Raw genomic sequence first — 24,117 nt, forward strand, 5'->3', positions numbered from 1 at the left:
CTTAACCCAAGAGCAAGAAATCTATGGACAAGAAAGGGTATATCAAACCCTAACCCTTCCAATCGGATTTACAAACCCTAGAACCTAAGCAATTTGAATCAATAAACGACTCAAATGAATCCACAAATGAGCAACATTGAATTCGATGAAAATAAGCAATTCACTTCACAACTAGGAAGTAACACTTGGTTAACCAACCAAACAATCTATATTAATCTAAAGCTACCAACTACAATATCTCACGAGAGTTTCTTCATTCAACATAATCTCAATATGAAAATAACCTAAGTCTAGTATTTATACTAAGAGACTTAAGAGCTAGGCTAGTTATTACAAGAATGCCATTAATGAGGCAAGTGCCTTGTTTGGCTAGTTGGATGTTGGCTTGAAATTCGGAAAAGGCTCCTCTTGCACATATAGCCATCATCCAATCCTCAAGCTTGTAATTGTGACCCTTTTTCATCTATGGCCCTTCTTTGCACGTCTAGCCACATTTGCATTTATGTCCCTTTGCGACTCTAGCCACTTTGAGTGTTGGCCTTCTTTCTTGTAGCATCTTCTTTCATTCCCCTCCAAGATACTTTCCATACTTCATAGGCCTTATTATGGGGCTTTTGTGCCTCTCCATGGGCCTCCAATGCTCCTTTGGTCATCCTCCTAGCTTGAATGGATTGGAGTCCCATGCCTTGGTCTTCAATGTGAGCCTTCAAGCGAGGTGTGCCTAGTAGGGTCATATCAATTTCTTTTTGTTAATGTCTCATCTATGTACGGGCTCATTTATAATTTTCAAGCTCAGTGGAATTGCATAATGAATTAAATATGATTCTTTTCCATAATTAAAAGGTTGTTAGACAAGGAAAGAGTTCAGGTCCTTTGTTTTTTTCCCCCTGGAACATAACCAGACCTCTTCTGTTGGATTTAACAGGTGAAGATAAATATGTGGTTTTCATCTCTGGCTTGAGTGTTGGGAGAAGCTCTTCTAATCCTCTCCAGTTTCAACTTTTTGTTGATCACATTACTGGATATTTAGGAAATGAGAAGGTTCAATTGTATTCTATGCTTTAATTTCTACTAATAAGTATTCGATACATGACAATCCAGCTAATATGATGCTATCCCGTAAATGCACCACTTGAAAAGGAAAAAAATGTTGCAGCGCAAATAGTTCAAGTTGTTATTGCTGGAAACTCTGTTGAAGTTCCTCGTGTACTTCTCAACGGACAGGTAATGATCTTTACTTTTGTCCTTGTAGCAAACTTTTGACTTTCCATCTCTTATCCATCCATTATATTTTCCCATGTATACTTCAGAGAGTTGCTACCTCTCATCACAGAGGAGGATTTTTTGCAGTCACATGCCAGAATTGCTAACACTCCTCTCTGGTTTCAAACTTGTTGATAAAAATCGGAGGAGCATTTTCCAAATGTAGATTAAAAACCCAGAAACATATTTGAGCAATTGCTCGTTCTAACGCGTCAAATGCTATGCGATTATAAGTGTTAAATTAATTAGTATGACTTTGCTCATTCGAAAATGGAAAAAATGAAGTCAATTAGAAACAACAACTAGTAACCGGTTGGTGTCAAGACTTGTTGTTGCACTTGCATTAGACCCAGTTTCCCCCCAATCTCGTAGTTTAGTTAGAAACCTCTATGTCTATGTAGGGTTAAATGAGATTTAGAGAAACTATAATTTTAGATAACCCTAATTTACTTAAAGGCGAATAATTTAGTTTTAATAAATTGGTCTGAAATGGTTCCAGTGGATCCTCCATTCGCAACAGTCTATGGTAAAATGGTCTAACAACAACATACCCGTATAATCCCGCAAGGTGGGGTCTGTGGAGGGTAGAGTATACCCATACCTTACCTCTACCTACTTTAGGAGGTAGGGAGGCTGTTTTCGATAAACCCTCGGGTCAAGAGAAGGTGCCAAGACAACCATAATAATAGGCTGTAATAGCAACATATAATAAGATAAATGAAGTTAAAGAAAGAAACAATCAAGTTATATCAGAGATCTAAACAAATAAGCGAATGAACAAAGATAATAATACTCGGAGTACGGACAAGAAATCCTCGCGGCCCCCTAGTAGTTCTCTACCCTGATAAGTGACCGTCATACCCTCCTATCAAGGGTCATGTCTTCGGTAAGCTGAAGCTGCGCCGTATCCCGCCGAATCACCTCTCCCCAGGACTTCTCTGGCCTACCTTTCCCTCTCCTCAAGCCCACCACTACCAGCCTCTCATACCTCCTCACTGGCTCATCAACGCATCTCCTATGCACATGGCCGAATCATCTTAGCCTTCCTTCTCGCATCTTGTTCACCACGGGGGACACACCCACCTTTTTCTGAATCACTTCATTCTGAATCATATCTCTCTCCCGGTATGCCCGCACATTTATCTCAGCATTCGCATCTCTGCTACCTTCATCTTCTGGACATGAGCTTTCTTAACTGGCCAGCACTCCGTCCCATACCACATAGTGGTGTAACCACCACTTTGTAGAACTTTACCTTAAGTCTATGCGGCACATTCTTATCGCACAACACACCTAATCCGAACCTCCATTTCATCTATCCTCTCCAATATGATGTGTGACATCGTCATCGATCTCACTATTCCCTTGGATGATCGACCCCATGTATTTGAAACTTTCTTTCTTGGGGATGATCTGAGTACCAAGCCGCACGTCCTCGTCCTCTACATGTATAACGTCACTGAACTTGCACTCCAAGTACTCTATCTTAGTCTTTTTCAACCTGAAACCTTTTTGGATTCTAAGGTCTATCTCCAAACTTCTAGCTTTGCGTCTCGTCAATCAGCACAATGTCATCTACAAATAACATACACCACATCACCTGTCTTAAATGTGACGCGTCAGTTTGTACATCGGCGAAGCAAATAAAATGGGCTAAGAGCGGATCCCTAGTGTAGACTTATCGTGACTGGGAAGTGTTCAGAGTCACCTGCAACTGTCCTCACCTGGGTCTTGGCTCCATCATACATATCCTTAATCACTCTAATGTATGCTACATGAACACCTTTAGCCTTAGACATCTCCAAACCCTTAGGACTTTATCGTATGCCTTTTCTAGGTCAATGAACAACATGTGCAAGTTTCTTATCTTTTTCACATATTGCTTCGCCAACCTCCTCACAAGGTGAATGACTTGTACAGTTGAACGTCCCGGCCGTTCTTAAGGAGTTGCTGCTTAGTTCTTGAGTTGGTTAGGTTTAAATTTTTGTTCTTTAATTGTAACCTATTAGCTTTTTAGAAGTATTGTAATAATAGGTGCTTATCATTGTTTTTTTTTTTAAAGCTTTTCAGACTAAGAATTTATTCTAGAAAGTATTAGCTACAATTGGGTTGATTATATATAGGGGAGAAAGGTACTAAGTTTATGGTCCTTTTGGTTACTGAGTTGTAACCTAAAACTGACGCTTAAAGGTTATTCCAAGGATAGGTTGTAATTTTTTACTCCCTCTAGAAAGAAGTTTCTCATGGTAAATCGCTTGAGTACTTTAATTTCGCACTTCACTTTCAGTCTGTGTTTAGTTTATTTGACATTGAAGAACACAATTCTTTAACGTACAAAAATCGAGCAAGACATAATTTACTTAAATAACACTTACGTTAATTGATTATGCCTGAAAGGATAGACACTGTGATGTGGATCTGAAATAGACACTATCTTCCTCATCTTTGCTTCCACCACTCTCTCCCAAACTTTCATCGTATGGCTTAACAGCTTGATACCCGTATAGTTGTTGCAATTTTGGATATCCCTTTTGTTCGTGTACAATGGGATCATGGTGCTCCATATCCACTTTTCAAGCATCTTCGATGTCCTAAAAATAACATTCAACAACTGCGTAAGCCACTCCAAGCCTCCACTGCCAGCATTTTTCCAAAATTCTACTGAGATTTTATCTGGCCCGATCGCTCTTCCCATGGTTATCGTACGCATGACCTCCTCAACTTTCACCCGCCTATAGTACCTAAAGTTGTGGCGACTCTCGAAGTGCTCCAATTCGCCTAGCATGATGTTCCGGTACCCCATCGTTCAAGAGTTTATAAAAGTAAGTCTGCAACCTTCGTCTAATATGGTCATCTTCCACCAAACTTTCGCCTTTCTTGTCTTTAATACACTTCACTTGGTCAAGGTCACGAGCCTTCCTCTCCCTCGCTTTGGCTAGCCTGTACAGCTTCTTGTCCTCGCCTTTATCCCCAAGTTCTTCATACAAGCGTCCAAAAGCAACAGTCTTAGCGGTCGTAGTCGCTACTTTGCCTTCTTATAATACTCCCATTAGTCCTCTTTTCCTCGGTGTCTATGCTCTCCACTAGCTTTAAATACGTTGCTTTCTCAGCTTCCACTTTACCTTGGACCTCTTCATTCCACCACCAGACCCTTTTGTGTTTCCCGGAGTAACCCTTCGGAGACCCCTATCACCTCTCTTGCCGCTTTCCTGATGTTAGCTGCCGTCATGGTCCACATACTACTTGCGTCCCCGCTACTCCTCCACTAAGATGCTCGAACTCGGGTGCGGGTATCCGATGCGGGTATGGATACGAGTGTCGGATTTGGCAAAATCCAAATTTTAAGATTCGGGGGTAGGTTCCGGGTATGGATGCGGGTGCCGGTTCAAAGCCTATGAAAATTCAAAATTATAAAAGGTAGAGCTATAGATGTTGAGAGATATTCTATGAAAAACTTACATGTGTATTGTAGAATTCCATTCTTCCAAATATGTTTTATCTTTAATTTTGAGAAATTAAAATCTCAATTTTCCCCCAAATTTGTCGATGGACTCCGGTCAAAGTATCTGAACATGGTTGACCGTATCCCGCTCCCGACCCATGTCGAGATGGGATCAGGACCAAAGCGCAACTTAGCTCCTTCGGGCTCCTAGCGCCCTCAACTGCTCACCCTACTCCTGGGCATTGTCCTTGTTCAAAGCATTCCACCTAATCTTAGGTTGACCATACACAACACTTTTTCCCCTCTTCCCCTTTATCTCCGGATCCATAACCACGAGCCTATGTTGGGCTGTGAGGTTCTCGCTCGGGATAACAACAACATACCAAGTATAATCCCACCAGGTTCTCGCTCGGGATATTAGACATTAATTCCACTGTTCCTCTTACTCCCAAGTTTTTTTTTTTCATTTGTTATTCACTTTTTCCATTTATGCAATAGCCCTAGAAAATTGTTGGCATTTTTGACCTCTCAGTCCGGAAGGTTTCTCCTAACATACACCTAAACTGTATATTCAATAAATTTTTCATCCGTCTTTCTCTGCCGACAAGAAATTTAACGGACTCAAAGCCATTACATAAAAGTATTTTGGCGCAATCTTTGATTCTAAATCGATTATTGCTATAAAACTTCTCCGACACTTTCATATTGCTTTTCGAAAGAGCTACCTTGTCTGGTATAGTAAACTCGTCGATATCCGATCTTCTTGTGATAGCACCTCTCAACATCTTCCTTTGCCGACTTACATAAAAGTATGTGTTGGCGCAATCTTTGATTCTTAATTGGATATTGCTATAGAACTTGTCACACCCCGATCTTACTAGGGTGCGATGGGCACCCGACCCTTACTTAGGGCCGAGCGAACCCTCTGACTGTCATAGTACTCGTAGTCATAATGGGCCCTTAACCAGATCATGAATGCATAATGAAAAATTTTTGAAAAACGAACATACTTTATATCTTTCAAATCAACACAACTTGCGACCGTACAAAATCTGTAATATCATGTATAGCAATACGACGGCTTATGTGGCCGCTCACAACGGACATCTTATATATATGATTCGTCTCGCAAAGTCTCTAACATAATCGGATACCATAACACACGTATACACCGACTCGGCAAAGCCTCCGAGAAAATGGAGCTCGCCAATCCCGCCGGAACACCTTCGCTAATGTCTTCAACACAGGGTGTACCGCGCGGGTACGAACGCAGCCCCCGAAGAAAGTGGGGTCGCACGGAATATGTACCGAGTATGTAAGTACTTAAAGCAAAGATAATGTATAGCAGCATAAAGCATGAATATAAACATCATGGGATCATAGAACGGATAATGAGGTAAGAGAGTAACTCGTACTTGTGAATGCCCTTTTGGCCGGATACCACGCATGCCTGTTTTTTTTTTCTTTTTAAAAAAAACATTTCCTTTTCGTAGGCATGGAGAATGGAACTCATATCATGTCGTGTCTTGTCATAACATATCATATCGTATCATATCATGTCATGTCATATCATAGCGTATCATATCATATCATGTCATATCATAGCGTATCATATCATATCATGTCATATCATAGCATATCATATCATATCATGTCATATCATAGCATATCATATCATATCATGTCATATCATAGCATATCATATCATATCATATCATGTCATATCATAGCATATCATATCATATCATGTCATATCATAGCATATCATATCATATCATGTCATAGCGCCGAACGACGTCGGCTCGCCCACATAGCGCCGAAATACTCCGGCTCGCCCATAAATCCCGCGTCCGGGCATCCCGCGTCCGGGATGATAAGCCACCGACCTGTGGCAATGAAACATGTTTCCTTCCCATTCCCCCACATATACATGTATCCCTTCCCCCACCCCATGTGCATATACATATCCTTGACGTACTGCGTCATAGACATTTTCTCATATCTGGCATCATCCTTGTCATCATAGGATCATGTTCATCGTTTTAGTCATAAAAGCTTTCAAAATCATCAAACTTGGTTTTTGGAGAAAAATGAATATTTTGGAAAACATTTGCAAACTTTTAAAAAAGAAAATCATGCCTTAGAACCATTACTCCTAACGTTTGGAAATGAGAACGTTATGGAAGCCTTTAACACGTCTCACGTTATTACATTCGTGGTAGAAACGTATTGTCGACATATTCGTCATAGGCATTTCTTCATATTTGACGTCATTGTTATCATTATAAGTCATATTCATCGTTTCAGGCATAAAGGCTTTCAACCTCTTAAAATTTGGTCTTTGCAACATATGGACATCCTGGAGAACATTTACGAATTTCTGGAAGGAATACTTGCCTTAGAATCCTAGGCTTAATAAAGTTACCTAGCAAGGTTTTGGGACATTCTAAGTGCCGTCGGTGAAAGTTGCATATTTCAAGCTACTTTTTCACTTAAGACTGAGAGTTTCTAATTCAATTCTATTGAATGAATAGTGGTCGAATTCAACCTCGGATTTCTAGAAATAGAGTAGTCCCGAGGCTCATATCCAAACTTATTATGTCTAGGGCATGCCAAAGAAAGAGAGTAAAGCCTTACATACCTTTTCCGCCTTTTCCGCTACTCCAAACTCGAACTCTAAATTCACCGTAATCTACAATTTGGTCACATTTACCAAACAAGTAATTAGCATTATAGAAGTTGAGTGTTGAAGTAACACTTGTACCAAGTTTCAAGCTATACTATTTTATATTCTCGTCGAAAATCTAAAGATTTCCCCCGTTTATATGCCTAGCCCGAATTCTCAATTCAACAACCAACAATAACAACAACGATACCAACAACAAAAACATCATTTCCATATCAACGTATTCCATAGAACAGCCCATATGGTGTTCGTCCCATATTTCCATCACATAGCCATTTTGTAATGATTTTACAGCCCCTTCTCCGTAAATAAATCGATATTAACACAAATAGAAAGAGATTCATACCTTTCCCTTGATGATAATGCTATATCTTCACTCCTTCACTTTGAATCCAAGCCAATTCCACCGCAAAACAATACTACAATCGCAATTGCACGTTACCCGGACCTTGATTAATACTCCGTTACTTGAAATTGCTCAAAATCCTTACTTTTGTGATGTATTTTTACTCTCTCTTTGTTGCTGAAATTTCTGGAACATTTGGGGGAATTTTAGTGCAGAAAAATGGGGTTTACGCCCTTATATAGGTGCCAAAGTCGGCATCAACCGTAGACGTGCATAGCGATCGTAGCAAATGCATCGTTCATCCGCGGAAATTATTTCAAGACCTAAAACTTTTATACGTTGATCTCTTTATTTACATACTTGGATATGTCCAAAACTCCATACAGTCTGTATAACTTATTCAACATCCCAAAATTAGCAAAACTTATTTTTTTTTTTTTTCGATTCGTTTAACCTCCCACCTTCGCGGCACTTACTCATCACTTGTTGAACATAACATAAACACTTATAACTTCAAACATAACCCTGTCCTTTGAGCTTATGAGACTAACCTATGATGCAATTCAACGCACGAGAATACAGGATGTAACAGAACTTCTCCCACACTTTCATATTGCTTTTCGAAAGAGCTACCTCATATGGTATAATAAACTCGTTGATATCCGATCTTCTTGATGAGTGCCATATTTTCATGTGACAACACTTCTCCGTAATACCTGCTCTTCCACTTCAAACCTCCAAATAACACTTCTCCGTAATACCTGCTCTTCCACTTCAAACCTCCAAATCCTTATACCTAGCAAGGCCCCGTTGAACACCCTCAAGTCTTTGAATTTACATAATTTCTCTTTCTTCTATAACGATTGAAAACATATGTAAGATGTCAGTTCGGTTATTCAGCCAAATCATTGTTTACATTAAGGTATTTTATAGTGGAGGAGAATATTGCAAACACGGGGTGTTGGGACTCTGGAAATATACCTAGGTAACAAAAAATATGTAGAAATAGAAAGAGACAAGGAGCTTTATGCTTGTTCAGATCATAAATGTTGTGCCTAGTATAGTTTCCTCGGGTCCCAAGTGAGTTATATTAAGAGCACTTCGAGAATTTCTTATTTGACTACAACTTGGGTAGTTTTCTAGTGCTCCCCACTAACAACATGACTAAGTTGGTTTTCGCTCGATCACCAACAACAAACATATCCTTTAGTTTTCACTACCAAAAAAAGAAAAAGGAAAAAAAAAAAAAGAAACCCACACAAACCGCTTTCTTTTTTTTCTCACTTCTTACATCACTACAGTATTAAAATGTATTTAGAAGCAGTAAAATGTGTACTTCATGTCATTGCTGATTCTCTTTTATACCCTTTGTCTGAGATCTTCCTCTTGAGTTTTCTGACATCAACAACATACTCTCGTAATCTCACAAGTGGAGCACAGACCTTACTCTTCACCTAGGGAGGTAGAGAGAGGATGTTTCCAATACACCATCTGCTCAGAATAAAGCAATAACAAAGCAAGTCATATCGGGAAAAGGAAACAGTAACTACAACACAATACTATGCTAAGCGAAGAACACGAGACAATAAATAATAACAACAATCGAAGGACAAGAAACTACATGAAAAAATACGACTAGTAAAGTAGACTATGTGAGACAACGCGCCACTACCCTAGTAACCTTCTACCCTAGTTCGTGTCCTCCACAACCTAGTATCTATGCTCATGTCCCAGGTAAGCTGCAATTGCACCATGTCCTGTCTAATTACCTCTCCCCAATACTTCTACGGCCTACCTCTACCTCTATTGAAGCTATCCCTAGCCAACCTCTGCACTGCGCATCTCCTCTTCACATGTCCGAATAATCTCAACCTCTCTTCCCGCAAAGTAATTTGACGTGGTCAGCTATCTTGTCACCGGAAAAATTGCACGGTGATTATTTTTTCTCGACTATTGTTGGAAATTTGCACAACAATTATTTTCTCATTGAAGCCCTGATACCATGTGAGAAATTACGGGGGAAGAATATTATTGAACTGTGGATCTACATTATTACACTGAGCCCCATTTATAGACACTGCATTTCAATCCCTTTCCATGCAGGATACTATATACAAATTCTATTCCTATTCTAACATTTACCAAAAACAATAATCTATCCTACCATTTACCAAAAACGATAATAAAGCACATGAGATATGGAATGAAGTTTCGGAAAGGTGTGACAAGAAGTTGGCAACATGGAAAAGGCAATATTTATCTCTAGGGGTACTGATAAATTCAGTAATGGATGCCTTTCCCACCTATTGATGTCTCTGTTCCTAGTCATAGGATGATAGAGAAGAAGATCAACAAACTGAGAAGGGATTTCCTCTGTAGCAAAGATAAGAGATGTTATAATCTGGGGAGATGTGATATTCTGACACTTAGTAAAAAAAAGGTGATTTCGGATCAAGAACCTCAGAATCCATAATCATATTCTACTTCATAACTGGGTTTGGAGGTTTTGTAAAGAAGATAGGGCCTTTGGGAAGAATTCATCACCCAGAAGTATGGCTTGGCGAACCAACGGATAAACTAAAAAGGCCACTTATGACTACAGTGTTTGGAAGACCATTAGAAGGTTGTGGCCTGAATGCAGCCTAACATGAGCATAAAGGTTGGTGATGGTGTTAAAACTTCTTTCCGAGAAGACCACTGGATTGGCTAAAATAGTCTAAAAACTCTATTTCATGGCTTATATATCCTTTTAGTCTACAAAAGGATGCTAAAGTTCCCAAGTCTGGACTCAACAAGGTAGGGACCTAATGTTCAGGAGGGATCTACATGACTGCGAAGTTGGAAGTCACTATGCTTTAGGTTTTGACTTTTGACTACTTTCACACGAACCTCTAATGTTCCAGACAAGCAAGGTTGGAAGTTGTGTGGTAAAGGGATTTTCACTGTTAAATCAGGGAATCTAGAATAAGAACAAAGTTGATTCTCTAACAATGGTTTGGCCTTGGAAGGTTATTTGAAAAGTCAAAATTCCACTTAAGGTGTCATGTTTTACTTGGTTGGTCACAAGGAAGGCTTGCCTAACACGAGGTTTTATAAAGAATAGGTCTTTAGATTTGCTCAAGATGCCTACTTTGTGGGAAAAATGCAAAAAGCAATGAGCATTTGTTTCTACATTGCAAGTCAAATGGAAATTTGTGACTCATGTTCTTTTGTATCTTAGGGGTGAGTTTGGTGCTGTCCAACACCACTCTAAAGCTTTTGTGCACCTGGAAGGAAATTGGAATAAGAGAGGCAGAGGAAGATTGGTGGCAGACCATCAGCTTGTATGTGATGGACAATTTGGAAGGAGAGAAACTCAAGATATTTTGAAGATAATAGCAACCCCGTCCAGTAAGTGAAAATGAACTGCCTCGGCCTTCTCTGTTTTTGGTGTAAACGAGATTTGGGGGAAGTAGGAGATTTGGTAGATTTTATAGGCAAAGTGTAAAGAATGTAATTAGTAAGGAGCAGTCCCCTTCCTTTTTTGGGTCTGTGATAAAGGTTTTCATCAGCACCATGCTGATTCTTTTGATATGAATACAAGTCACCTTTTTCTCAAAAGACAAACATTACAGTGACATGGAAAGTTGAAAATGTTCCAATAATAGTGACTTCCTTCGTCCTAATCTATGTCGTAGTTTGATTGGGGACGGAGTTCAAAAACTTGGACTTTAAATCTTTCGCAGTCTTAAATTAAAATTTAGATATCTTTTTAAATCTCATGCGATTTTAAACTTGCCATGTAGAGTGTTGGAATTAGAGAACTTACTAAATATAGAAAGAAGTACTCTTTTAGGGACAAACCAAAAAAGAAAGTAATAAACCTAATTTGGACTGAGGGAGTACTTATTAAGAATACAAAATTAGGTATTGATTCTATTATTGTTATAAAGTCCGCTAACCCTTGAACCCGCAAGAGTGGCTCGCGCCCATTGGTTGAGCATGGGACTTTCATAATTGAGGTCTCAAGTGCGGAACCTCTTGCCTACGATAGTAGGTGATTTGTCTTTTTGGGTCGAGCTTGTCGCACAAGGCTTGCCTAGTGGGGGTTATCTCCCCCGTGTGGTTTGCGGGCTATTACATGAACGGGTTTACCTTTTGCGCGCACCAGCAAAAGAGCGGCCGGCGGGTTCCCTTGACATTAAAAAAAAAAAAAAAAAAAAAAAAAAGTCAGCTAACCTTTGACAGTTGTGCAAAACTAGTTGATACATGCTCTAAAGATTCAAGATAATAGTATTTAATTAGTACATGATAATTTTAGCTCATTAGATTTGTGCTCCGATTTCCCCTAAATAATGATTATTGAAGGAAACCCTTGTTCCATGTGCTGCAAATCCTGAATTTGGATTTTCCTTGGAACTGCAAATGAATAGTTTCCATCTCCATCAAGACACTAACAAAACTTGATTGTGTTGCAGATTTTGGGTTCAAAGGGCCAGTCCAGATTGTTTGAGCCGATTAAAGAGCTTGACATATTGTTAACTCAGGCCTTATCCTAAATTGGAACCAACATACTAGTGCCAACTGTGCAATAGGTGTTCAGAAAATGATTTTCTTCTTTTCCAGATTGCAGCAAGTATACCTCTGGATATCATGCCAGGGTCCAGTGATCCAGCAAACTTCGCCCTGCCACAGCAGGTCTTCCTTGCTTCGCACATGTTTGAATACAACCAATCAGAGCATTTCCTTAAGTCACATTCTTTAGATTTTCAGAGGCTTAATTGGTTATCAGTGATCATCTGTAAAATTTCAGCCTCTCCATAGATGTCTTTTTCCTGGATCATCAGCTTATAACACCTTCAGATCTTGCACGAATCCACATTGCTTTGAACTTGACAACATCAGGTAAGATTCAATAGTCGATCAGTTACGTTTTAAAGAAATTTGCTCATTGTTCGTATGGTTATTGCATGATCTTCAGGTTCCTAGGTACATCTGGTCAAAATATTGATGATCTTGGCAAGTATTCGGAGGCAAACAACAATATTGAATTTATGGAGAGGACATTGTGGTGGAGACATCTAGCACCAACGGCACCAGACACCCTTGGTCAAAAATTTTCCTTGCTATGCTTGGAAGTTCTTATGATAGTGGTTTCCATGCCTAAAGTTTTGTTCTCTGCCCAGTATATTATTTAGATTTGACAAATTGCAGCTTTTAGATTGCAAATCGAGTCGACGATACAAACTATATGATCTTGGAAAAGAAAGAGCTAAAAAATTACTCCTTCCATCCCAAAAAGATTGTCCTAGTTTGACTTGACACGGAGTTTAAGAAATAAAGGAATACTTTTGAAATGTGTGGTCCAAAACAAATCTTAGATATTTGTGTGACTGTAAATCATTTCATAAAGTTAAATTGTTTCTAAATATAGAAAGGTGCCAATCTTTTTGGGACAAACTAATAAGGAAAGGAGGACAATCTTTTTGGGACAGAGGGTGTACCATTTAAGTTATTTGAAGGGTTTACAGTTCAATTTGATTGCATATATTTCTTCCATCTAAGTTGGCATATTCATCCTATTACATTTGCAGTGTGCTACCCTTTCCTGATAGCGATCCTTTCTATGTCGAAACATGTCCTCATGTTTATTTTGTTGGCAATCAGGATAAATATGAATCTCGCTTGATAAAAGGTATGTTCTGATTTTTATTTTTAAGTGTTAAAGTTTCCAGAGAATGTATGTGATCGTTAGTAGTGTCTGCAGGATCAGAAGGGCAGATGGTAAGGCTTATTTGCATTCCTAGATTTGCAGAGACTGGAGTTGCAGTGGTGGTAAGCCTCCACTGTTTTTATGAGCTGTCTCCTCAGTATGTTTACATTAGCATAAGTTTATCAATTATACAGCCTCTTCTAACTGTTCTTGCAATGAAGGAAACTACGAACACAAGTTTTATTGTGAAAGAGAAATTAACTTTTTCTGCATAATAGATATGTTTCTCTTTGAAACATGACTTGATGCTTAATAAATTCTAGTTTTCCAATATATTTCCTCTGAAGGCGGAAAGTTATGGTGCTAATTGATATGCACTTGCAAATTTGTATCAGTTCTTCAAGAGATGTTGTTTGACGGATATTTGTCATTTTAAGTTAATTTAACAATTAGCTAGTTGTCTAAAAGTTTTCTAAACACTCCCGCATTTTCCACATAAAGTTTGACGTATTTATAATGGATGACTATATCCTGTGTTTGTTGTGCACACATAGAAATGGATGTGTCAAATTCTTCTTTTTTTATCATAGCTTACCCTTCCTTATAGTCCATTCCTTTAAAGACCTGTCTTCTTGACGAAAACAAATTGTAGATTTACCCAAATATAGAGGAACAAGCTCCTAGGTACCACTAGAGTGTAAGACAAACATCTCAAAATCATAGCCTGTCGCCGATCTGATGAGCAAGAGCTTCAAAGGTTGTCTTATGGGTCGATAGGATTATGGAATCATCTCTGACAAGTATAGATAGGATTAGGGTTACGAGTAGAACAAATACTTTTTAGAGTGCAATGGGAGGACTCTCTGGAGACTAAGTCCGCACTTGGGAAAGAATTTGGTGTCGCGTGTGAATTGTCTGGACCGGTTGAAGAGCGCAGACGACAATGAGATGTCAAGAGTGGTGGAGTTGGAGCTTTGGGAGATAGAGCAGTAGAAGGTGGAGAGGAAGGATAGACAATGGTAGAATCTCCGGAAGATGGAATTCGTAAAACGTTGGAATGCTGAGTTGTGTAGAAGAGGAGGGTGCAAAGTTAGGTTAACTTTCTAAGGAGGTAACTTAAGTGGGCAGAAGGTACCGCTGGAAATCGGGTGCGTAACACCGATATTCCTTCTGTTACAGTCGAATTCAGTTTGAGCAACATTCTGAAAGGTCTGCCATGTAAGTAATAGCACACCTCATGAGTACGGGCCAATTTGTTAATTAAAAGCCGAATTTGTTAATTAAAAGCCGAATTTGTTACAGTAGCTACATCTTGACTGAGTTTCCCAAAAGCGACATCCATTCCCATTTCCAGTCTGAGGTGCTTTAATAAAGAGTTTGTTGATGTCACTGTATGCCTGGACGAAATAAGCGAGCAGTAATAATCGAGAGAACAAATTATCGACGGTAGGGATGACAGAGCTAGCCAGGATTTGATCACGCATCAAGTCAAGTTCAAATGGACACCTAACAAGTGTCAAAAGTACAAAACATCTTCTGATGGTGCTCCATTTGCAGTATGCAGCATCATCTCATCACTGCATGAACCTGTCCAAGATAGGTAAAAATTTCCAAATCCCGTTATTTTTTTAAGAAGTTACTCAACTGAGAAAGTCCATTATAAAAACGAGAGATCATTTATGTATAACCCACAAGTCTTTTTCAAACTAAAAAACAGGTCTGGAATGGACGAAACTGAGTCGTCAACATCATATCAATAGGTTTTCATAGTAGGCTACACAACCGAGCATCAATATTTTTCGGTTCTCCTTTATCCTTTCTTTAATATCCTTAGCCTGCTCATTTAAGTGATCTTGAACACCTTACTCCTTGCACCATAATTGAATAGAATAAGACCAAGATTAGTAGTTTGAACTACCTGCCAAAGGATCTGTGATGGTAGAATGGTGCGGATTCTAGAGATCATAGTTTTAGCCTATGTTTCCCGGACTCTCCTAAAATATCATTGGGTGCATGTCGGATCCTTCAAAAGTAGTGTATTTTAGGAGGATCTGATACGGGTGCGGCAACACTTTTGAAGAGTCCGAGTAACTTAGGTTTTAGCTCAAAAAGTTAATATGCACAACAACATTTAATGAAGAATGCATAATCAAGTAACAAGAACTAATATGGATGATAAAGATTCATCCTTTCAGTTTCAACCATTAATACTTGCGCGTACACCGTCAAGGGCTCTCCTAAACAAGTCACTCATAAGGGATGGACCTGATTTACACGCTAAAAATACCCCCAACCTATTCTTTTGGCTCAAGAATACCCTCATACTAACGCCCAAACTGATGGTTTTTCCAAAAAAATTTTAAAAAGCCACGTGGCTTATTATGATTGGCCACATATATTATTCAATTTAAAAATTAAACTCACCCACTTTTAAACCCAAACCTGCCGACCCGTTTAATCTGACACGATTTTTGAAAGTTATTTCAATAGATGAATAAACTGGTTCTTTTTTGTTGTTTTTGTGTTGAATTAATTATGCCAATGGCTATACTGATTCACAACAAAATTCTGCTTGTGTATTAGTTTAGTATGACAATGACTATGATTTTGATGTCATGTCAGTGTCTTGGTTTTGACTGTTCTTCAATGGCCATACTAATTTATTGGCTTTCTTGTATTTGTCAATGATCAGCTCATTTGTTTTGTTAGTTTTCATTTCTTAGTAAATAAATGTGCAGTGTTGTTCAACAATTCTATTTTGGCCAAATACATAAGTAGCCCCTTAAGGCTATCACTTTCTTTTTTTTTTTTTTTTTTTTTTTTTTTTTTTTTTGGCACTTCACAAGTTCATCGTCTTCTATGGATCGAGTCATCTATATCAAAGTTGAGAGCATAATTCCATTTATCATATTAAGACTCTATATATTTTGGCATTACAGTATGTAATAGTCTTCCAATTGGATCCAACAATAAGTTGTGGGAACTTCTTCAATTCCTTAATTTTTAATTCACCAGCCATGATCTAAGTTGCTCGAACTTGGGTGCGGCTATCCGATACGGGTATGGATCGGAGTGTCGGATTCGGTAAAATCTAAATTTTAAGATTCCGGGGTGCTGATCCAGGTATGGATACAGGTGGGGGGATTCGACTAAGAACATTCAAAATTATAAAAATAGAGCTATAAAGAACACGAGCCATTGAATTCTTGGTTTCTCTCTGTTTGGCCTGAAACATGAAGCAACGAATATGAGACAAAAGGGATATAATATTGAAGATATGCCATTACCTATGTCTTAAATCTATTTTATCTTTCATTTTGAGAAATCAAAATCTCAATTTTCCCCCAAATTTGTCCATGGACTCCGGTCAAAGTATCCCAAGTTGGTTGACAACGTATCCTGCATCCGCACCTATCCCGTGTCGAGACGGGTGCAACATCAAAAAACGAAGAGTGGCAAATGCTTCATCATCTTGTGTTTGGCTTCATTAAAAACAGGGAAATATGTTCTTTTACCCTAGCAAAATGGCTATATCTATGATGGAGAAATAAGTCGTTGAAAAAATTTCACTTTCATTGCCATATTCTCACTCTTTTTTAGGGTGAACATGGAAGGAAAAAAAGGGTGCCCCCGGTCAAAGTATCCGAAGTTGGTTTACCGTATCCGAGACGTATCTTGCATCCGCACCTGTCCCGTGTCGAGACGGGTGCGGCATCAAAAAACGAAGAGTGGCAAATAATTTGCTTCATCATCTTGTGTTTGGCTTCATTAAAAACAGGGACATATGTTCTTTTACCCTAGCAAAATGGCGATATCTATGATGGAGAAATAAGTCATTGAAAATATTTCACTTTCATTGCCATATTCTCACTCTTTTTTAGGGTGAACATGGAAGGAAAAAAAGGGTGCCCCCCCCCCCCCCCCCAAAAAAAAACCAAATAGATCGTTTTTTAGTTTTAATTCAGGCGGGCATTATGTGGAGGTAACAGGCAGATTTTATTTGCTTGTTTTTACATTTAGGAAGCGTTTGTGATCACGTGCCTATGTTTTCTTATATATTGAGATTTTTGTGTTTAATAGGCATGCTTTTGCTAACATTACCATTCTCAAAAAAAAAAAAAAAAATTAGGCATGCTTTTGCTGAAGTTGAACTGTCCAATCAGGGGCGGAGCCAGCTTATGTCCAGGGGGTTCATCCGAACCCCCTCGGCAAAAAATTACAGTGTATTTTCAAAGTTAAAATTATTTTATTATGTATATATAGTAGATGTTGAACCCCCTGACTTCTTCGTATATTTACCTTTTAGAATTTTTGAACCCCTGGATGAAAATCCTGGCTCCGCCACTGTGTCCAATAGGAACGAACTTCAGGTAAAGTGTAAAAATGAAAATCATGGAAACTTTAAGGGGCCACCTATGTATTTGGCCTTCTATTTTCATGTGCTTATTTCTTGGATGATGCTGGGCACGCATGCAAGTGTTTATGTATTTTGACTAGAAAAGGCCTATTTTGTGTTAATCTCAGGGTTTTGTTTTTTGGGGTCATTGATTTCTTATTGAATTTATAAGAATCAAGATAGCCGGATATACACCATCGAACCAAATCGCAAAAACCACATGGATCAGAGCGCTGGAAGTACGTCTTCAACCACGATCCCATAGGCTTTTCATTGAAATTGGGAATATATATGGTGGATGGGTCTCAACTGAAGTAGAGACTGATCTTAAAAATCATATGAAGGGGGCGATAATTCAAATTTCAGTCGACGGTTGGAAATGCCCTAGCGACACTATTAGAAAGAGACGACGTCAAATTTTTTATTCCGATATGGGTGGAGCAGTGTTCGATTTGAACTTGCTCCACTGGCGAGCAGAACTAGGTCGCCAGAATCTAACAAATCCGAATCAGAAGCTCCGTCACTTGAAGCAATTTTGACTCATAAAAAAACAGAAATATATGAGCGGAAAGACTCGAGACTTAGTCAAAAAAGACATGCAGATGAAGGGAACCATCGACAAAATGGTGGCGAACCTTATTGCAGATGACTCAGAGATAGAGAAGCAAACACAAAAATATCAACTTGCCACACTGGTTAGGCAAGTTAATCCAGAAATTGAAGAATGGGTGTTAGAAGATGCGCATCTAATTCAACAAGACATGAGTCTAATGTAGCATAAGGAGGAGATGACTGCTATATAGGTGAAACAGTACATGATTAAACTGGGGAGTTTTTTTGGGGGTTGATTTTAAAGGGACATGAGGAGGAAGCACTGGAATTTTTTATGCAAATAGATAGCACCAAACAGGCTAGAAAATTGGAGGCAATGCCTGTAACTAAGAGGATTAGATTTAAAGGGACACGGGCTCAAGGGACTAATTTCTTTTGATGTTAAGTTCCAGAGTGATGGGAAGAGAGGAAGGGAAAGATAGAAACCTTTTTTGAACGAAGTTAAAATTGGTGTCATAGAATGTAAGGGGGCTGAATAATGGGGACAAGATAAGAATTGTGAAGAGCCTTAGACACAGCCAGAGTGCTCATGAACCTAAATTGGAAGGGGAGGTAAAAGAGAACATCAAAGATCTCTTGGTAGGGGATGGGTAAAACTTGCTTGTCTGCAGGCTAGCGGCACTAGAGGGTGGAGTTTTGATGTTATGGGACAGCAGAGTGTGGAAAGGGGAGACTTTGGAGATTGGTGTATATACTTTATTTTGCAAGGTTGTGGCATTCCTTCAAGATTTTGAGTGTCATGTAACTGTAGTATATGCCCCAAACAGCAAAGCCGAGAGGGAACATGTGTGGGATGAAATAGGGTCAGTCAAGGGTTTAATAAAGGGGTGCTGGTCTGTCTGTGGAGATTTCAATGTTACATGATTTCCATCAGAAAAATTAATTCCAGAAGAAGAGCCCCTGCCGTGGAAGAACTGTCAGACTTCATAGAAGATATGGAACCCATTAGCCTTCTAGGCAGTGTCTATAAGTGATATCCAAGGTGTTAATAGAAAGACCTAAAAGAATTATAGGCAAGTTGGTGGATGTATGACATATGGCTTTCATTAAAGATAGCAAATCATGGATGCCAATCTAATTGCCAAGCAGTGGACTCATGAATCCCTTTTCTATGATGGAAATAGGGATTGTCAAGGGTTTAATAGAGGGGCGCTGGTCTGTCTGTGGAGATTTCAATTTTACATGACCCCTGCTGTGGAAGAATTCTCAGACTTCATAAAAGATATGGAACCCATCAGCCTTATAGGCAGTTTCTATGAGCGATATCCAAGGTGTTAATAGAAAGACCGAAAAGAGTCATAGGCAAGCCGGTGGATGTACAACATATGGCTTTCATTAAAGACAGCAAATCATGGATGCCAATCTAATCACAAGCAGTGGACTCCAGAATCAAACAAAGCAAGCCAGTAATCTTATGCAAATTGGACATTGAGAAAGCATATGATCATTTCAACTGAGAATTTTTATCAAGAAGGTGCTTTTTTGTATGGGTTTTGCAGGAAAATAGATGAAGTGATAAGATTGCATTTCAACTGTCAGATTATTAGTTCTTATCAATGACTCTCCTGAAGGTCTTTTCCCAGCACATAAAGGGTTAAGAGATGGGGATCCTCTGCCTCATTTTTTTAAATTTATACTAGTCATGGAGGGCTTGAATAACATGATCAAAGTGGCAAGAACAAATGACCGAATCAAAGGTTTTGATGTCACAAGTGCAAATGTAAATGGCAACATGGAAATCACTCGTCTACAGTATGTAGATGACACCTTAATCTTTATGATGCTGATGAAGATTTTGAGAGCTATTTAGGTATTGTTTGAAGGGATTTGTGGTTTACACATTAATAGGAGAAAGAATCACATATATCCAATATTCTAGGTGAAGTAGGGGCACTGCCATCTGCTTACTTTGGTTTGCCTTTAGCAGCCGAATCAAAGTCTCTAAATATCTGGAACTCTGTGATTGAAAAATGCGAGTAGATGTTGCCTAGGTGGAAATCACAATATATATCCTATATGATATACGCTTTTCCTAATCTTGCTGCAGTGATCAAAAGACTAGACAAGATCAAATGGAAGAGTGATCAAGATAAAAAAGTTTTCCATTTAGTCAAATGGAGTAATAACCTATTGGGGAAAAAGCTGGGAGGATTGGTATCTGGAATTTAAAGTTGCGGGGCAAATCTGGAATTTAAAGTTGCGGGGCAAAGCTTGAAGTCTTAAATTATGGTGGATAGTAGACAACATACAAATTTCTGAACCAAAGTAACTAGCAGGTGCAACTTTGGCCTTGGAAGCACACCTGGAAAGTGAAGGTACCATTCAAAGTTGCCCATTTCACATGGTTGTTGGCAAGGGAATCAGTACTCACTCAAGAGAACCTAAAAAAGAGAATTTCTCTTTGTTCTAGTCGTTACTCGTGTGGTGAAGAGGGTGAGACAATTAGTCATCTATTTTTACATTGTAGGATTACAATGCAACTTTGGAGGATCTTTGCTAATCTTAGGGGCATTGTTTGGGTAATGCCAAATTGGATTACTCATCTACCCCATTGTTGGAAGGAGGCAAGACTAGGAGCCTCAGACAGAAATTGATGAAGGATTGTCGCAGCTTGCATTTGGCGAATGGAAAGAGAGAAACTCGAGGTGCTTTGAAGACAATAGTAGTAAAGTACAGAAGATCAAGCTTTATTGCCTTGAATTTTTTATTTTTTTTTATATTGTTGGTGCAAGCAGATTTACCTAGAAGCGACTAAGGGCCCGTTTGGCCATGAAAACTTTTCACTTTATTCCGGAAAACGTTTTCACTTTATTTGGAAATCAACGTTTGGCCATGGAAATTCCAAATACAACTTGAAGTTGTATTTGGAATTTGAAAAACACCAAAAAACTTGTTTTCACTTTCAATACATTCAAACAACCAAATATTCTTCGCAAAAACTATAACAAGCACAGCTCTAACTCCAAAAGACCAAATGAAGTGAAAAATATTTGGTTTTCATGGCCACGCGCCTACTAAATTCATAATTGAAATCATTGGTTCTTATCAGATTTTTGGATCAGTTTTCTTAGTTTTGATGTAAATATAAGTTCAACAAGGAGGAAAGACGTTTGAAAATAGGTAAGCGTGGGTGATTACCTTCTCTTTTTAATTGGAAAAAGCCATCAGGTTTAGGGTGTTAGTTTGAGGGGCATTCTCGAGCCAAAATAATAGGTGGGGGTTTGGCCCTCTTACGTAAATAAATAAAAGTGAAAAAAACTGTTAAAAATATACATAAATAATACTAATACCAATGATAATAATAAAAAAGTCCCATACAAGTTTAAAACCTATCCTCAACTAGTAGCTATCACTTATATGGGTCTTTTTCTTTTATTGTGCCCTATTTTTAGCGAATTTGTAATGATAACAAGCATTTGCACCCGTCCCCTTTTAACAGTAGAGTAAAAATTGGCCAGAGTCGAAACATTGAAAACAATCTCGCGGTAAACCTAGATTTTATTCGAAATTGAAGACGGTCATAGGAGGGTGGTGGTTTGAATGATAAGGTACTTAGATGTGTAGCCTCAAAATGACCCGGTGACACCACAACAAAGAGAAGATTGTCAAAATTTGACCATGAAAGCTCACATGCGCCCGCGTGCTCGCCAGGAAACTGGTTCTGACAGCGCGTGAGGGCATGTGTAAGGTCTGCTGCGGGGGAGACATTCTGGGGTTTGCTCGCTGAAGGGTGAGGGACCTGGTGATGGTGTTGGATTTATTTGACAACACTGAAAAAGAAGCCGGTGACACAAAACGGCCCTTGAAAGTCAATCAGCTGTCTCAATGTGTTTGCTTTCTCGGATCTTACTCACCAACGCTCTTCTGCCATGTGAGAAAGACGAGAAAGAAGAGAAAAAACTGCTCGATTATTCCCTCTAGCTATTGGCGTTTGTATAACTAAGTTTACATGTCCTAGAAAGCAAAGAAAATCAATACATAATTACAATTTAATTACAAACGGAGCACATTAAGATGCATGCTATATCTACGGTATTCGAGAATATTCATAAAGATCCTAACAGTGTAGATCGGTGATGAGGTGCGCCAACATACATGGTTTGCCATTGCATATATTTGTAGGAGATTGAATATCACTTCTCTGAAGCTTTATATGTGCGCGCCGAAAAGCGGAATTTCTCTGCTAGTATTATCGATAAGCTATTTGAAGTTTTATGTGTATGTTGGAAACCTAGGACACGAACGCCCACATTAGGCTACGTCTCTGAATCTCGAGGATAGTGCGTGTGCTTAACCACTTTTGAGTTAATTGACTGTTATTAAGTAAGCATTTGGACATAAAAAATGAGAAATTTGAAAAAAGGAGCATTTAGAATAAAGTTGAAAAATAGTACTTGAAAATTGGATTTGTGTTTGGACATGAATACAACTTGGAAAAATGTTATTTTTTTAAGAGTGATTTGTAGTGAAAAATGTGAAAACAGTATTTGGAGCTTTTCGAATTCCGAAAATCGAGGTTGAATCCGGAAAATTGTAACCATTCTATGTGCAAACATGGAAAAAGGTGAAAATTATCCACTGCCAAACGGGCCCTAAGTCTATTTAAGCTCGAATGCCTCTGAAACCATAAAACATAAGAATAACTCACGAATCAAGCCTTTAAACTAAAATTGGGCATCAAATTCTGTTGTTGTTTGTGTACTTGTGGCTTAAAGTAAAATTTGAATGTGGATTATATGTTATCAGATTTTCCTCATTTTGTCTCTTTCTGGATAAACTTGGCCTTGTCCCAAAGAAGAAACTTTGATTAAAACATGAGCATGAGATCCTTCTAAAATAATACTCCCACTGTTTTAGTTTATGTGTCTTAGTTGAAATTTAAGAATGTAAAGAATACTTTTAAATCTTGTAGTCTTAAACTAAATGTGTGTATAGAATACCCTTTGAATGTTGCGGTCTAAAACATGCCATGTCATTCTTATATGGAAGTGTCATTAAGGGTAAAAAAGTAATGTTGAAATTAAAAACTTACTAAATATAGAAAAATACATTTTCTTGAAACAGACTGAAAAAGCAAGTAGGACACATAAATTGAAAAGGAGGAATCAAGAGTTGTTTTTCCTTCTGTTTTTGGTGATCATGCTAGATGTGGTCATAAGATCTTTCATTATGACATTCCTTTGTACAATAATGCAAGCGTAATTTCCTTTTTATTTTCATTGTACTCCTTTGAATAAGAATCATATGAGCTTATCTTTTCTGTTGCTGCAGTTGAATATCAGAAACCTTGAGTGCCATATGCTCAGCTTTGCCAGTCAAATCCACTTATAAGATCAAAGTACGATGTAATGACTGAGTGCGTATATATTGCAGCTAAAAGTTGCCGGGGAGGTGTATTTCTGTTTCCTGATATTGTCAAATAACAATTCTTTGGATTTTGCTTCGTGATTTTGGTTTCCTTGAACCCCCTGGTCAAGTTTGGTATTCTTCTCCTTCCTTCATCCAGCAGGGACTTCATATCATCCATGTTATTGAAATTACGAAAACACGGTGCTGTTTTAATCCTGGGAAGTCATTGCTGCTAGACCAGTGATAGGTGCATGAAAAGTGGAACAGAAGAGGAAAATAAACAAGAAAAATGAAAAGAGAAAATATATAACTTAATCATAAGTGAGGAGAA

The 24,117-nt window shown here is 38.5% G+C and overlaps 1 protein-coding gene across 1 annotated transcript; it reads left to right on the forward strand.

Moving 5' to 3' along the window:
• Nucleotides 1-605: 605 nt before the first annotated feature.
• Nucleotides 606-23,858, forward strand: LOC132061429 (DNA polymerase delta small subunit-like). The gene is made up of 10 exons (XM_059454251.1): nucleotides 606-715; nucleotides 903-1,041; nucleotides 1,141-1,224; nucleotides 12,195-12,263; nucleotides 12,343-12,414; nucleotides 12,530-12,621; nucleotides 12,698-12,825; nucleotides 13,310-13,411; nucleotides 13,484-13,551; nucleotides 23,709-23,858. Exons 1-10 carry the CDS (start codon nucleotides 606-608, stop codon nucleotides 23,766-23,768), a joined length of 924 nt encoding a protein of 307 aa, XP_059310234.1. The 3' UTR covers nucleotides 23,769-23,858.
• Nucleotides 23,859-24,117: the final 259 nt, after the last annotated feature.

This window comes from Lycium ferocissimum, chromosome 6 (assembly GCF_029784015.1).
Source record: "Lycium ferocissimum isolate CSIRO_LF1 chromosome 6, AGI_CSIRO_Lferr_CH_V1, whole genome shotgun sequence".
In the NCBI taxonomy this organism is placed as follows: domain Eukaryota; kingdom Viridiplantae; phylum Streptophyta; class Magnoliopsida; order Solanales; family Solanaceae; genus Lycium; species Lycium ferocissimum.